The sequence below is a fragment of the Mustela lutreola genome, chromosome 2, assembly GCF_030435805.1.
Source record: "Mustela lutreola isolate mMusLut2 chromosome 2, mMusLut2.pri, whole genome shotgun sequence".
Taxonomy (NCBI): Eukaryota; Metazoa; Chordata; class Mammalia; order Carnivora; family Mustelidae; genus Mustela; species Mustela lutreola.
Window position 1 is genome coordinate 15350853 of NC_081291.1, and position 14618 is coordinate 15365470.

Consider the following 14618-nt stretch of genomic DNA (forward strand, 5'->3'; position numbering starts at 1 on the left):
TAGGAAGGGCGTTCTGGGCAGCTACAAATGTGTCTGTGAAGGCAGGAAGAGGGACATGGAGAGCAGAGGCAGATGGGAAGCATGCAGGGCGATGAACGGAGCCTTGAATGCTGAGTGAGAAGCTCGAGCTATCTCTAGCAGGTGATAGGGAGCCACGGAAGGTGATGGAGTGGAGGAAGGTACACAATTTCTCATAACAAAGAATCCTCTGGAGCTGGTGCGGGATTCAGTTTGTTGGAAAGTGTTTCTTTTATGGAACTGCAGTCTGCCTCTTCCCACGTGGCAGCCCTTGTGGGGTCCAAGCCCTACAGGCCGGTGCCCCCTCCCCTCCGGCTGCCTCCTATCCTGGCTGAACATTGCTGGCTCCTCCGTCGAGGCCTCGTGGACCTGGCACGGCCACCCACCACTTCCCCGGCCCCGTCTGTCTCTCTCATCAGCCCTCGGAGTTGGGTACGTCCCAGTCTCAGACCCCAAAGACTGGAGCCAGCCTGGCGGGGAGACCTGGCTTCAGGCGGCTGAGGGGGGGAACGGTGGAAACAGAGGCAGGATGCCCGCAGAGCAGAACGGGCCAGGTGAACTGCTGTTGTCCTGCTGCCTCACCCCTCCCAGGGCCTGGGTGCAGGGTCTAGGCAGGTCAGAGGGAGGAGACCCCAGGCCGAAGGGGAGTGACAGACACCAGCACTTTGGCACGTATAGGCAAGGAAACGGAAGCTGCCCTACCCAGGGTCACAGCCGACGAGCAGCATTTGGAACCAGCCTCCTGCATGATCCATTCCCAGGTCACACTGTCCCTGTCACATCCTGTCCCTGTCCTCCCCAGACACACCCTCACACACCACCAGCGATTCCTTCTTGTCACCAGTTTGGGTGATGCTGTCACTCTTGATGACAGCTCTACGTGCAGTCACCAGTGCCCCGAAACACATGTGGGCAGACTCGCTGGATACCCCAGGCAGGCGGGGCGCTGTCCCACCTCCAGCAGCCGTCAGGGGGGCAGCCATCCCTGACCTGCATGTCCACGCCCCAGGGTCATGGGACAGTGTGTGCGGCCAAGTGCACCTGTGCACCGTGTAGCACCAACACCCCCACCAGCTCCCTGCATCTGCCTGCACTTGGGGGCACTTTGAACCCCAGACAGCTGGACTGCCCGGGTCAGGGCCGACCATAAGCTCTCATGACCTCCCACAGTTCAGCCCCACTGAGCATCCTGGGCCACTGTCGGGCCCACATGGCACTTTCTGCTCCTTTCCAGCCCTGGGGAGGGCGCAGGCTGGGGGCTGGGAGCCCGGGGGGTGGGGGGCCTCAGAGTCCCAGCCGCTTTTCCTGGGAAGTCCTGAATCCCTTCCTGCTGACTCAGCCCCGGGGGCCGGCTGGCCGGGCGCTGCCAAACCTCAGGTATGTCCTCGAAGGCTGCCTCAAGGCGTGGGAGGGGGGCTCCCACTCGGGACTCAGCCCTTCCCCGGGCCCCAACCTCCCCTCTTGTCCCAGATAAAGCTGGAACTTCAATGGTGGGGCTCAAGGCATGGTGCCAGCATGGTGGAGGCCGAGGCTGGCTGCTTGTACCTCCAGTTCTTTCCGGCTGAGCGTCAGTAGAGCAGTGAGTTGCAGCCAAGCCAGCCTCCCTCACAAAGGGGCCCTGCTCAGCCCACTCTCCCTGCCTCGTAGAGACGCTGATGTCTCAGGTGGTCTGGGGGCAGTCGGCGCAGCTCCTCATCCTGGGGCCCAGCACAGGGACAAACACACACACACACACACACACAGAGCTGTGCACACAGGCTCCCATGTGATGTCTACGTGTAGTCTTGTGGATACAAATAGGCTCCCTCTTGCATAGACCCAGCTCCTGGACTGTTCCTCACAGAGCTCCATGGCAAAGAACGAGGCTAAGCCAGGTACAGATATCCCAGCCTGTGGGGTCAGGTGTGGCCCCAGCAGGAGGGCCAGGGGATGGGAAAACCAAAAGGAGGGCCCAGGGAAGGTTTTCTGGGGGAGAGAGCAGTTGATACGGGCTTTGACGGGTGAGTAGGAGTTTGCCAAACCAAAATCAGAGGTCCAACGGTCTTAAACCCTGGTTTTAGAGTTTCCTTTTCGTCCATGAGGACTGGAAGTAGGGAAATGACACCGTCAGACAAACCCCCAGTCTCCACCTCTTCTTCAAGATCTAGCCCCTAAGCTTGGGGTGCTTATGGAAATGGCCGACTCATCTTTAGTCAGATGGGGGAGGCAGAGTCAAATCGAACCAGGATGGGTAGAAGAGACCTCAGGTTTGTGAAGCACCTGCTCTTGGCTTGAATCCTGTTAATCACCCTTAAAGGTTTCCATTATTAGCTCCATTTTAAAGGTCAGGAAACCAAGCCTGAGAGAGAGAAGTCCTTTGCCCAGAATCCTACAGGGAGGCAAGGCAGACATACGCAACCCTGGCCTCCTACACAAAACTAGCTGCTGATCTGGCCTCAAGCTACCCCTGAAGTTTGAAGGACAGAACAGTGAGCCTCAAATGAGCCAGCTTTGCCAAGGGTCACGTGTTTGCGCACAAGCACCCCACCCCTCGAGTTTCTTCAGTAAGCTCGTCCCTATACCTTGTCATTTGGTTGCTGAGAGGCCTTAATGGGGGGCTTTCAGGCAGAGCACGTCCAACTAGACGCCCGAGGGTGCTTCTCCCTTCTGGGAGGCCTGGGCCCCTGGCCTTGGCCCCCGCCTGCCGTCTGGCCCGGCCAAACACAAACACTTGGAAATGGCCGACCCAACGGAATCTAGGTTGTGGTCAGGCTGTGGCTGAAGAAGCCACTGGAAAAACACGCAGTCCACGGGGCCAGGCCCAGCTTACATTTCACCAAACAGGAGTGGCCTGTCCGGCGCCCAGAGCCGAGGAATGTTCATTTTCTAGCTCTTTGGAACCTGTTGTTTGAGCAAGCCAGCTGCTGGCTGGTGCCACTCTCTGTCTGATGTCAGGCTGTGACCTGCCTCCGAGGGGGTCCTTGAACAATCAAGCCTCCTGGTCCAGCTGCTGTTGGAGACCCCTTGTCTGCTTGCATGAACTTGACGATGGGGAGTTCACCCCTTCGCAGCTGTTATGCCCTCCAGCCAAGAGCCTATAACTGGCCAGATTTCTTACAGGAAGAAGGGAGGTCAGGAAGCATCCCGCACCTCTACCCCACTGTGGGTCCCCTGGAGAACACCCAGGCCCTTTGAGTTTAGTGTATCCTAAGGTGACCCTGTACCCTGTTTCTGTGCTATCTGCTTGTCCACCTGTCCTGAGTCACACGGGCTGGGCAGAAGGCCCCACACATCCATTGAGCACCTACTGGATGCTAAAGCACTTTACTTACATCGCTTCACTGACTCCTCCCAGTGAGGCTTGTTTCTGTAATTGCCCACTTTCAGATGGGGAAGCTGAGGCTCAGACAGTTCACTTGGTATCCTGGGGTCACAGGGGCAGATACTGGAAGTGGAAGCCTGTTTCCTACAGGTGCCAAGATAGGGGCTTGAGCAACCTCATCTTTTGGGCTGCGGCATTCCCTGGAGGCCAAATGGGGAGCTGGTGGGCCCGAGTATCTCCAGTCACTCAGCTGCTCAGCTGCTCACACACCCTCCATGACTCCCACGGTCCCTCTCAGTGGGGTTGGGGGCTCTGGGTGAACCCTTGCTGGGTTACCATAGAGACCCCCAAACACAAAGCCTGGCCTCTTGGGTCAAACCTTGGCCCTGTTCCCAGTCAACCTCACAGACTCAGTTTCCCTCTGCTGAAGAGCAGCTAGCTCAGCAGCCAAAGGCCTCTGCTTCTTCAGGTCTTAGTGAATGCAGCTGGCATGCAGTAGGTGCTCATTAATTGCAATTATCACCCTTAGTAACATGCAGGAGGGGGCAGGGATGTGCACTGGGGCATCCCAGGCAGCCCCAGCTCCCCTCCCTCAGCTACGGCCACCCCCCAGAGCTTTGCAGTGATGTTGACTGGGGTAAGTTAAAACTCCTCAAAGCACCTAAACCAGGGCCTCAGTTTCCCCACCATAGCCTGAGAGCCTCTAGACTTCCTCTGGGGTCTGGTGTGAGGTTCTTGAAACACCTCCTTGAGTCTTAAGGGAACAGAAATCTTTACTAGGGTTTGGGTCTCAGCCTTCATTAGGGCCCATCATGACTTTCCATCTTGAAACTGCACGTGGGGACCTTGAAACTGGCACCGCCCACCTAACTTGGGCCTGGACGTACCTGACATGGGGAGCCCTCTAACTCTTCCCATGGACTGGCTTAGGGAATCTGGAAATTTCAACTAGGGCTTGGAAATGGGGAGCCTCCAAATTCCCATATCGGGGGCCTCAAATCCCCTATTTCCAGGATCACACCCTCAGTGGCCCTGGCAGGTTGTGGGCATTCTTAAAGGCGGGAGATTGGGGGGCAGAGAGGGTTGGAGGGAAACCTGAAAGAGGTTTCGACTGGGCCACTCTAACCCCATGGCCTAGGGTGGGGTTCTGGGGCCCAGGGCAGCAGCCACCAGAACCCCAGTCTCTGACCCTCCCCTCAGCGCAGATGACCCTTAAGTCTTCCCTGGAGATGGAGGGGGCCTGGGGCCAGGAGGGAATGAGCGAGGGGGAGGAGCTTCAGGGCTAGAGGCAGTGGGGCCAGGATCAGGGGCGGATCCAACACCCCAGAAAGAAGATAAACCTGGGACCAAGGAGGGAAGGGGAGGGGCCAGAGTCAGGGTCAGAAATGAGGGAGAGAGGGGCGCCTGGGTGGCTCAGTGGGCTAAAGCCTCTGCCTTAGGCTCAGGTCATGGTCTCAGGGGTCCTGGGATGGAGCCCCACATTGGGCTCTCTGCTCGGCAGGGAGCCTGCTTCACCCCCCCACCCCTGCCTGCCTCTCTGCCTATTTGTGATCTTTATCTGTCAAATAAATAAATAAATAAATAAATAAATAAATCTATCTTAAAAAAGAAAGAAAGAAAGAAATCGGGGAGAGGAGGTCTCTGAGAAGGGTGGGTCAGTGAGGGGCCAGGTCTAGGTGGACAGAGACTCAAGTGCCTGCTGGGTCCCTAACTCTGCCCTGGCCCAGAAGAGATCAAGAAATTGAACCAGAAGCTGCGGGAAACTTCGACCCAGGACCAACATGGGATGCCTGAAGTCAGAGACCTTCCCTACACACAGAACCCAGCTCACCTCACCTCTCAGCCCTCCCACGACTTCCCCATCCACCAGGCAGTCATAAGGTTGAGGCCAGAGAGGGGCAGCCTTGTCTCTAGGGACACAAAGTCTCCCCTCCTCCCCGTGATTTCAGGGCAATTGAGGGGGCCCTGCAACAGCTGGAATTGTCCCATCTCTACCCTGGAACAGAATGAGGTGCAAGGCAGGACAAGGCCCCCAGCACCTCAGTGGCCCCTCACTAGGCTGGAGCCCCAGGATGCTGGCTCCCCTGAGGAGGAGTCAGTAGGGAGTCAGAGACTCTGAGGGGTCATACGGCCTGGGAAGAACGGCTGTGAGGGGGTGGACTGGGAGCAGAAGAAAGTCTCAGGGAGCAGAGAGCAGTTAGCCAGGTGCTCAGTACAAAGAAAGGAGGGCGCTCAGGCAGGCGCTCAGTGCAAAGGCCCTGCGGTGGGAAGGCGTTTTGGGAGGGGTAGTGAGGAGATTGGAGAAGGGAGAGAGAATGTCCAAAATGGACCTTGTTGGGCCTGGGGGGATAAGATGGAGGGGGAATTGGATTCTGAGAGGGAAGGGAAACTCGGCTAAGTAAATAGGCCTGGATCCGATTCACGTTGTAAGATCGCCCTCTGGCGGCCCCATGGACAACGGGCCGAGAAATGGGAGGAGTCCCCCCTCAAGTTCATTCTGGCACTCACAGCCAGGCGGATCTTGGTCAGACCAGCGGCCTCCTGTGTTCCTGTCTCAGTGGCCCCTTTAATGAAATGCGGACAAGATAGCCCAGACCTTCCGAGAGCGCCCCTTACGTGGACATCGTCCTCAGTGCTTTGCGCCGATGTGTCCTCAGGATTCCTACGGAGCCCTGCTTTCTATTCCCGCTTCACAGACACGCATTGCGAGAAGAGACAAGTTGAGTAATAACATAGTAATAGTGACGAACGAGGCCCCGTTCCTTGCGCTGAGCCCGGTCCTTTACGTGGATCCGCCCTTGGACAGCACAGCCCCAAGGTGAGCGGGAGTCTCATGTCCTTGAGAGAGGCTGGTCTCCAGGCCCCCAGCTCTGGGCCTTCTGCAGGGTCTGCGGGCCACGGCGACCCCTGGTGGTAGATGGTGGGACACAGCAGCGGGACCTCTGCCACCCCCACCCTCATCTCCTCTCCTGGCTGTGGCCTCCATTTCCCTCTCTGTATGGGTCCCCTCTTAGGTAAAACCCCTGATCATGCATGCACCGCCAAGCCCCCAGGTTGGTGGGAGGACAACGAGCAGGACTGGCTGAGAAGAGTGGTCAGAGTTTCAAGGGCTCCAACTCCTGTCTCTATACCATCCTCTTTGGAAATTTGTATTTTTTAAATTTAATTTTTAATTAACATATAATGTATTATTTGTTTCAGGGTACAGGTCTGTGATTCAACAGTCTTACATAATACACAGCGCTCACCACAACACACGCCCTCCCCAGTGTCCATCCCCCAGCCACCCCCCACCCCCCCAGCAACCTTCAGTTGTTTCCAGGGATTAAGAGTCTCTTATGGTTTGTCTCCCTCTCTGGTTCGTCTTGTTTCATTTTTCTCTCTCTTCCCCTGTGATCCTCTGCTTTGTTTCTCAAATTCCACATATCAGGGAGATTATATGATAATTGTCTTTCTCTGATTGACTTATTTCACTAAGCATAATACCATCTAGGTCCATCCACATCATTGCAAATGGCAAGATTTCTTTTTTTATGGCTGCATAGTATTCCGTTGTAGGTATATACCACATCTTCTTTATCCATTCATCTGTGGATGGACATCTGGGCTCTTCCCATAGTTTGGCTATTGTGGACATTGCTGCCATAAACATTGGGGTGCACATGCCCCTTTGGATCACTACATTTGTATCTTTGGGATAAACACCCAGTAGTGCAATTGCTCGGTATAGGATAACTCTATTTTCAACGTTTTGAGGAGCCACTCTACTTTTTCCAGAGTGGCTGCACCAGCTTGCATTCCCATGGAATTTTTTTTTTAAAGATTTTTATTTATTTATTTGACAGAGAGATCACAAGTAAGCAGAGAGGCAAGCAGAGAGAGAGAAAGGGAAGCAGGCTCCCTGTTGAGCAAGAGCCTGACTCGGGGCTCGATCCCAGGACCTGAGATCATGACCTGAGCCGAAGGCAGAGGCCTTAACCCACTGAGCCACCCAGGCGCCCTCCGTGGAATTTTTAAAATGCAAACTGCTGGGGTGGCTCAGTTGTTCAGCAGCTGCCTTCGGCTCGGGTCATGATCCCAGGGTCCTGGGATTGAGCTCTGCATTGGGCTCCCTGCTCAGTGGGAAGCCTGCCTCTCCTTCTCCTACTCCCCCTACTTGTGTTCCCTCTCTCCCTGTGTCTCTCTCCATCAAATAAATAAATCTTTAAAATAAAATGCAAACTGCCCAAGGGTATAAGGAGAAACAAGAGACTGCCTTCCGTGCCAACCCCCAGTCCCCTGATTCCTTCCCTAGAGGCCACAGCTCTGACTTGTGTCTCCTTCCACAAGTTTGGATAAAAGTCTCCCCATTTCAAAAATGTACACAAACAGCCACTCTCCCTACTCTTTACACTAAGGCACCAGGGAGGAAAAGACACTCCTGCCTTTTTAACAGTTTTATAGTATTCCACTGCATGACTGGAGAACCATTCATTGATTTAAACAGTCTTCAACTGACAATTATTTTCAATATTTCAGTTACAAAAAACATGAGAATGCATTCATTTTGCGTTTCTCATATACATACATTTGTATACTTGTAGACATGTAGCTGTAGAAAATTCTTAGAAGAGAAATTGATGAGGAAAATGGTGTGTGCATTTTTAATATTCATATTCTAGAAAATTGCCCTCTTGAGCAGCTGCTGGATGAGCAGTCCCAGGGGTACTGCCTTCAGGATCACAGGCCCGGCTCTGCCAGTATCTGACAGGGGCCCACGGAGTCAGGTCAGGAAGCCTCTGGGCCCCAACGTCCCCACCTGTTGCATGGAGGCGCCATCAGCGCCCATGGCCTTGCATGGCCAGTTCAGGGGTACAGAGTGCTTCCTCTGTACTCTTTTAAGATTTGTGGCTTGAGGGGTGCCTGGGTGGCTCAGTGGGTTAAGCCACTGCCTTAGGCTCAGGTCATGATCTCAGAGTCCTGGGATCGAGCCCCGCATTGGGCTCTCTGCTCAGCAGGGAGCCTGCTTCCTCCTCTCTGTCTGCCTGCCTCTCTGCCTGCTTGTGATCTCTCTCTGTCAAATAAATAAAATCTTTAAAAAAAAAAAAAGATTTGTGGCTCGATTATTGTTGTGTGGCCACATTTTAAAAAGATTGATTGATTGATTGAAGAGAGCATGAGCTGGGGGGCAGAGGGAGAGAAACTCAAGCCAACCTTGTGCTGAGCAGGGAGCCTGATGCGAGGTTCAATCTCAGGATCCTGAGATCAAGACCTGAGCCGAGAACACCCCAGTCGGAGGCTCAACTGACTGCACCACTCAGGCGCCCCTAGGTGTTTTTGCATAGCGCAATAGGAAATGTTAATAGACTGCGACTTTATGTGCAGAATTTGAGTTAAGGTATTCCTTCAAATTAAAAATCCCCCAGAAGGGCATCTGGGTAGCTCAGTGGGTTAAGCCTCTGCCTTCGGCTCAGGTTATGATCTCAGGGTCCTGGGATCGAGTCCCACATCGGGCTCTCTGCTCAGAAGGGAGCCTGCTCCCCTCCCCTTCTCTGCCTACTTGTGCTCTTTCTCTCTGTGTCAAATAAAGAAAATCTTTAAAAAAAAAAAAAAAAAAAAAAAAAAAGCGCCCCCAGAAGACCCAGCTCCAGGCCTGCGGCCAGAGAAGCACGAATTCTCACGGTGGCCACTAGAGGGCGTCCGTGAGCGGAGGCCGAGTCGCGGGAAGGCCGCCGCGAAGTCGGGGACATGCCTGTCACAGCTTGTCTATTTCCCTCGGGAGCGCCGGGTCTCGCTGTCTTCTACCCCGGCACCCTCCACCTCTCCGTTGCCCAGACGTATCCCACCGCCAAGACCTCCCCCGTGCTCGCTGCGCCGGATTCCCTCCCACATGGCACGGTCCCCGGCTATCTGCTGGGAATCTCCTCTGCACCGGAGCTCCGTGCTCCGTGTCTGAGTCTCTCTGGAAGCCGTGGGGAGTCCCATCGCCCCACTGAACGCTCGCAGCTCCGCCTGCCGCCACTTCTCCCTGCTAACAGAGCTCCTGCTCCTGAAATCTAGCCTCTGTCTTCCATGACACCCTCTCTTGGTGTTTGCCCAATATTCTGGCCTCTCAGGACTCCCACATTTCTCTCTGGGGAACACTACTAATACATCCAGTTGTGTGGCAGACACTCCAACCCTGACGGTCCAGAGCTGAGCCATCTTCCCTGCATGGCATCCTACCTCTTCTCCCTGCGGCTCCGGCCACCCCACTCCCATTCAACAGCAAGTGAGACATGTCTGCCTGCATTTGCCCCCCACCCCCACCGTGACCACTGGACCCGCTGACCACCCACCCCCCTTAGGTCGGATCTCTGCTCAACAGCTGGGAGGCCCCGAGTACCCGTGGTGCCCACCGCACTGACTGGCACCTCTCACCCCTCCCACCTGTGTGGGCACCTGGAGCAGTCCCAGCCTCCCCGCCCTGCATTCTGCACGCTCCCCGGCTCACCCCCCTAAGATCTCGTCTCAGAGCTCCCTTCTCTGGTGGGCTATTGTCATAAAACGCAATGAAGCCCTGACACACGCCACAATGTGATGAACCTCGCAAACATGACGGCGAGAGAAGTCAGCCACAACAAAACGCCACAGAGTGCATGATTCCACTGATAGGAAACATTCAGAACAGGCAAGTCCAGAGACACAGAAAGGATACTGGTGCTTGCCAAGGGCTGGGGGAAGGGGGTGGGGAGGGACTGCTCGCAGGAATGGGGTATCCAGTGTGGGGAAGGAAACGTTCTGGAACTAGAGGGGGGTGATGATTTCACAAACACACTGCCAATGTAATCCATGGCACCGGATTCTTCACTTAAAATGGCTAAAATGGCAAATATTATGTTACATATATTTTACCACAATTTTTAAAAAGGGGAGGGGCACCTGGGTGGCTCAGTGGGTTAAGCATCTGCCTTTGGCTTAGGTCATGGTCCCAGAGTCCTGGGATTGAGGCCAAGTTGGGCTTCCTGCTCAGGAGGGAGTCTGCTTATCCCTCTGCCCCTCCGTATCCACTTTTTTTTTTGTTTTTTAAAGATTTTATTTATTTATTTGACAGAGAAAAATCACAGTAGACAGAGAGGCAGGCAGAGAGAGAGGGAAGCAGGCTCCCTGCTGAGCAGAGAGCCCGATGCGGGACTCGATCCCAGGACCCTGAGATCATGACCTGAGCAGAAGGCAGCGGCTCAACCCACTGAGCCACCCAGGCGCCCCGTATCCACTTTTTCCTCTCAGGAAAGAAGGAAGGGAGGAAAGAAAGAAAGAAGAAAGAAAGAGAGAAAGAAAGAAAGAGAGACAGACGAAGGGAGGGAAGAGGAAAGAAAAAAAAGGGAGAGAGGAGAAAAGGAGGAATAAAAAGAAAAGGGACAAAGGCCCCTTGTCCTGGAGACTGACCCTGAGCCCACCCGCAGACTTCTGGTCATGTTTATTCTCTCTTTCTCTCTGGAATGTAATTTCACTGGAGCAGGGCCCTGGTCTGTCAGTGGGGCTGCAGGGAGCCAGGAGGCAGGCGAGCTGGACCTGAACACCAGCACCTCGGGCAGGGGAGGGCGTCAGCTGCCACCTTCTAGCCACAAATGATAGAAAACCCCAGTCAAGCTTTGTGAGGGGGAATGCCCACAGCAGGCAGCGCAGCGCTGGTCCCCAGCTGGCACCGGAGCGGACCCAGCCAGGGGCAGAGACACCGAGCCGAGTGGTGGTGTGGGCGCGCAGCCGCAAAATGGGAACCAGCTAAATGTTCAGCGCCGAGGCCGAGGGCCTCCTGCCTTGGTGCTTCCCTCACTGGAAGAAAATCCTGGCCAGGATGTCAACGGAGAATGGTAGAACTTATATTAATAGGCAAAAGTACAAACCCAATCCCCAGCAAAGTTGGGAGTGCACAGCAGACGGAAATCGAGAGCATACGGAATGAGATGACAGAAGAGAGCGGGGAAGGCAGCGTCTCGGGAGCCGCTGTGTGGAGGGACCCAGGAGCTGACAGAACCACGACACCAACATCGCGCCGCTCGGAACAAATCTGGGGTGAACAATATCAACGTGAAAATAAGTCCGAAATTTTAATGAGAGAATTTGTGACAAGTCCTAGAAGAAACAATTCACAGTCTTAGCATAAAATTACTATTAAAAAACCAAAGTGAATTGAGAAAATGAGCAGCATCTCAGCCCATTTCAGATCCCAGGCGGCAAGCAAAAAGGATGGTGCCCGTCGCCTGCTGCAGTTCTGGGTTTTTGAGGTAATCAGCAGCACGGGCAGTAAAGACTCGAGTGCTCGTGAACCACGGCCGGCCACCCGGTCCCCAAAACTTAATTAGATGCATCTGAGTTGACGCTGCTGAGGTCTCCAGCAGGCGAAGTGGTGGACGCTGGGGGGGCGGCTCCCTGCCAGCCACCCCGGGCCTGGAAAGACAGAGACTGAGCATCAGAAGGCCACGGATGGCCCGTCCCGCCCCCACACCCCCCCGAGAAGAACCCAGAAGAGGAAGCAGGAGCCAGCAGAGGGACTGAGGGGCCCTGCTGGGTCACAGTTGGCCTCGCCACCTGAGCCCTGAGGTGGACGTGCTTCCCCAGCGGGAAGGGGCCTCCACGCCCGCCGGGGCTTTGGTCAAGGACTGATTTGGCACTGTGGCACAGCCGAGGCTTCCACATGTTCTGAGGGGAAACAGACCCAACCCGGCCTGGAGCCGCTGACTGTCCCTGAGCCATAGAGGCCAGAGGCAGTGAGCCGGAAGGGCAGAGGAACCCAGCCGGACACTGGTCTGGCTGGGCAGCCAGAAGGGTAGCAGCCACCCCGGCACGGGGCTCTGTCTGCAGTGCAGGGACAGGAGCGGGTACACCTGGCCTTGGGATGTCTGTCCACAGGACATGCCCCCCCCCCGCCCCCCGCAATGGAAAACACCACTGAAAAGGGCTCTCCGCGGGCGGTCTGCTCCATGGAGAGGCCTGTTTGCAGCCCATGAGGGCAGGGCCACTCTTCTTCCCAATACTCACTCCAGTGGGGGTGGCTTCCACCGGAGCCAAATGCTCCCAGGTGTGCAGATGTCACACCCTCCAAGTGACCCTGAGGGCTCACTCGGTCTCTCCTGAGTCAGCAGGCGACCACATGAGTTCCTCCTCCCCTTCCTCTCTCTAGCATTTTCCCTTAACAGGCTGAGCCCTCCGGCTGGTGCCCTCTACCTCATCTGACCCCACCAGGCCGAGACCCTGCCCTTCGGCCCTCCCGCCTAAGCTCTCTCCTCGCCACGTGTCCCCTTGCGCGGTCACGGCATGGGTGCTTTAGATGCCAATGTCAGGTGAATGGATGGGCAGACTGCTGGCTTCCTGAGGGAGCTGCCTCATCCCATGACATGGGGGTGCCCGGCCTCCATCTGGGAGCAGCTGGGATGCACACTGGCCTCAGGGGGACGTCCTGCCCTCATGGACACCCACAGTGCTACGTTCCGGGAAGAGGCCATGAGTGGTGAAGAGAGGGGTACACCCGCAGGACTGAGGGCTAACAGGCTAGTGCCCAGCCAAAGGGCAGCCCAGATGTTCCTCAGGTCACAGGCTGGAGGCAATAGCTTCTGGCTGGGCAGCCTTACCCCTCGGGTTCGGCTCTCTTGAAAGAGCATCTGTGCCCCTCCAGAACCGGCGGGGTGTCCACACCAGAACAAGGACATTCCCACTTACTCTGTGGGATGGACAGGACCCTGCATCACACCCGAGGCACGGAGCCCCAGGAAAGCACAGAGCAAGATGAGGCTGGACGCCCTGGTGGTGCCAGAGCTCTCTGCTCCCCCCCAGGGGCTCATGGAGGGCTGTGGGGTTACCATGGTGATGGGACAGTTCTCCCCTGCACCAGGCCAAATGGCACCAGGGGGTGTCCATTCCCTGCATCAACCAGGGGCTGCAGGTAAATCAGTGGGGGGTCAGCTGACACTGGAGGGTACACTCATGTGAAGGGAAAGGTGTGCTAAGGCCTGGCCAGATGCCACACAGCCGTGCACCCGCACGGACACATCACAGCTGTGCCTGTGCGGCCTCTTCAGAAGCCCTGGCGACAGCCAGCGGGATGCTGGGCAGGCTGGCAAGGCCAAGGCACTTACGTGGTAGAGAGTATGAGCCTAGTAGGGCTCCACGTTCCAATGGCTAGGGCCTCGGATGCCTGTCCCCTTCCACGCCCCAGGGTACAGAGAGATGCCCACTGGGAGGGAGGGCTCGTTCCCAACAGCCACAAGCAACAGCCCTTGCCTCGGGCGCACCACTTGGGAGTTGCTGAGTCCTGGGATTGGAAGTGAAGGGCACAGGTCTTTGCAAAGTGGGCGCAACAGAGCCGTGCCCCTGAGGCTGTTCTGCCAACCTGATGTCATCAGGACAAGGGACCAAGCACCCAGTGGGCCTTTCCTCATTGCTGGGACCTCTGAGGGAGCCTTATGGACGCTGAGAGTTGGCTGGCAAGATGGCCCGTTCCCAGGACCCACCACCCATCTGGGCTTTGCATCTCTGCCCCAACACTGAGTCATGGACCCCAAGGGCATCCTCGGATTGTGCCGAGACTCACCTGGGACTGTAAGCCGCCTCCCGCAGGGGCGGGGCGGAGAGAGGTCAGGGTCTGCAGGGTGATAAGTGCATCCCCAGCACTGGTCAGCGGGAAGGGACCAGAGGAACCTAGAAGGGATGTGAGGTGTCAGGACAAGTGTTCTAGCCCAAAAGTTACAGAGGCTCCTCAGGTGGGATCTACCAGCCCGTCAGCCAGGAATGTGGCTCCCATTGGCCTCAGCTCCAGAGAGAAGGTCTCTCCCAGCCCCTTCCTGTGCAGCTCAGTGGGCGTCACCATCCACGAAGGACAGTCCTTGGGCTGGTCCTCACTCACCCGAGCTGGGTGTTGATGGGCAGCTAGCCTGGCTCCCCAGACCCCCGACTTTGGTGGTGTCGACTGCCATTTTAGTCGTATAAATGGTGGCTTCTTCTTGAAACTTCCCCATATTCTTTTTATATCGGATTCTTTTGTTGCCGAACCAGTTGGAGACCTATGGACACAGAAAGAAAGACGTCGCTGGAAAAGCTGACCCAGTATGAGAAAACGTGAACATATGGTGGGTTCTCTCTGAGGTGCCCATGCTCCCACGGCCAGGAGGAACGTCTCTGAGGTGGCAACATGCAGCCTCGGGGCCGGGTGAGGGGCTGGGACCAAGAAGTTGGTGCGGACTGAACCAGGGGCCCAGGGAAATGGCTACAGTGGAGGGAGGTCACCCTGAGCTGGCCTGTCCCACCAGGTGCTGCTGGAATGGGGTTGGGAAGGAGCTGGAAG

The 14618-nt window shown here is 56.1% G+C and overlaps 1 protein-coding gene across 5 annotated transcripts in view; it reads right to left on the minus strand.

The window, feature by feature from the left end:
- Nucleotides 1–11366: 11366 nt before the first annotated feature.
- PBX4 (PBX homeobox 4) overlaps nucleotides 11367–14618 on the minus strand; it is a 42388-nt gene continuing 39136 nt past the window's right edge. For all 5 annotated transcript variants that reach the window (XM_059160647.1, XM_059160644.1, XM_059160648.1 and 2 more), the window contains exons 6-8: nucleotides 14181–14337; nucleotides 13869–13975; nucleotides 11367–11728 (exon numbers count right to left, since the gene is read on the minus strand). In XM_059160647.1, coding sequence (XP_059016630.1) covers nucleotides 11636–11728; nucleotides 13869–13975; nucleotides 14181–14337 — 357 coding nt within the window. In that variant the 3' untranslated portion in view covers nucleotides 11367–11635. The remainder of the gene's footprint in view (nucleotides 11729–13868; nucleotides 13976–14180; nucleotides 14338–14618) is intronic.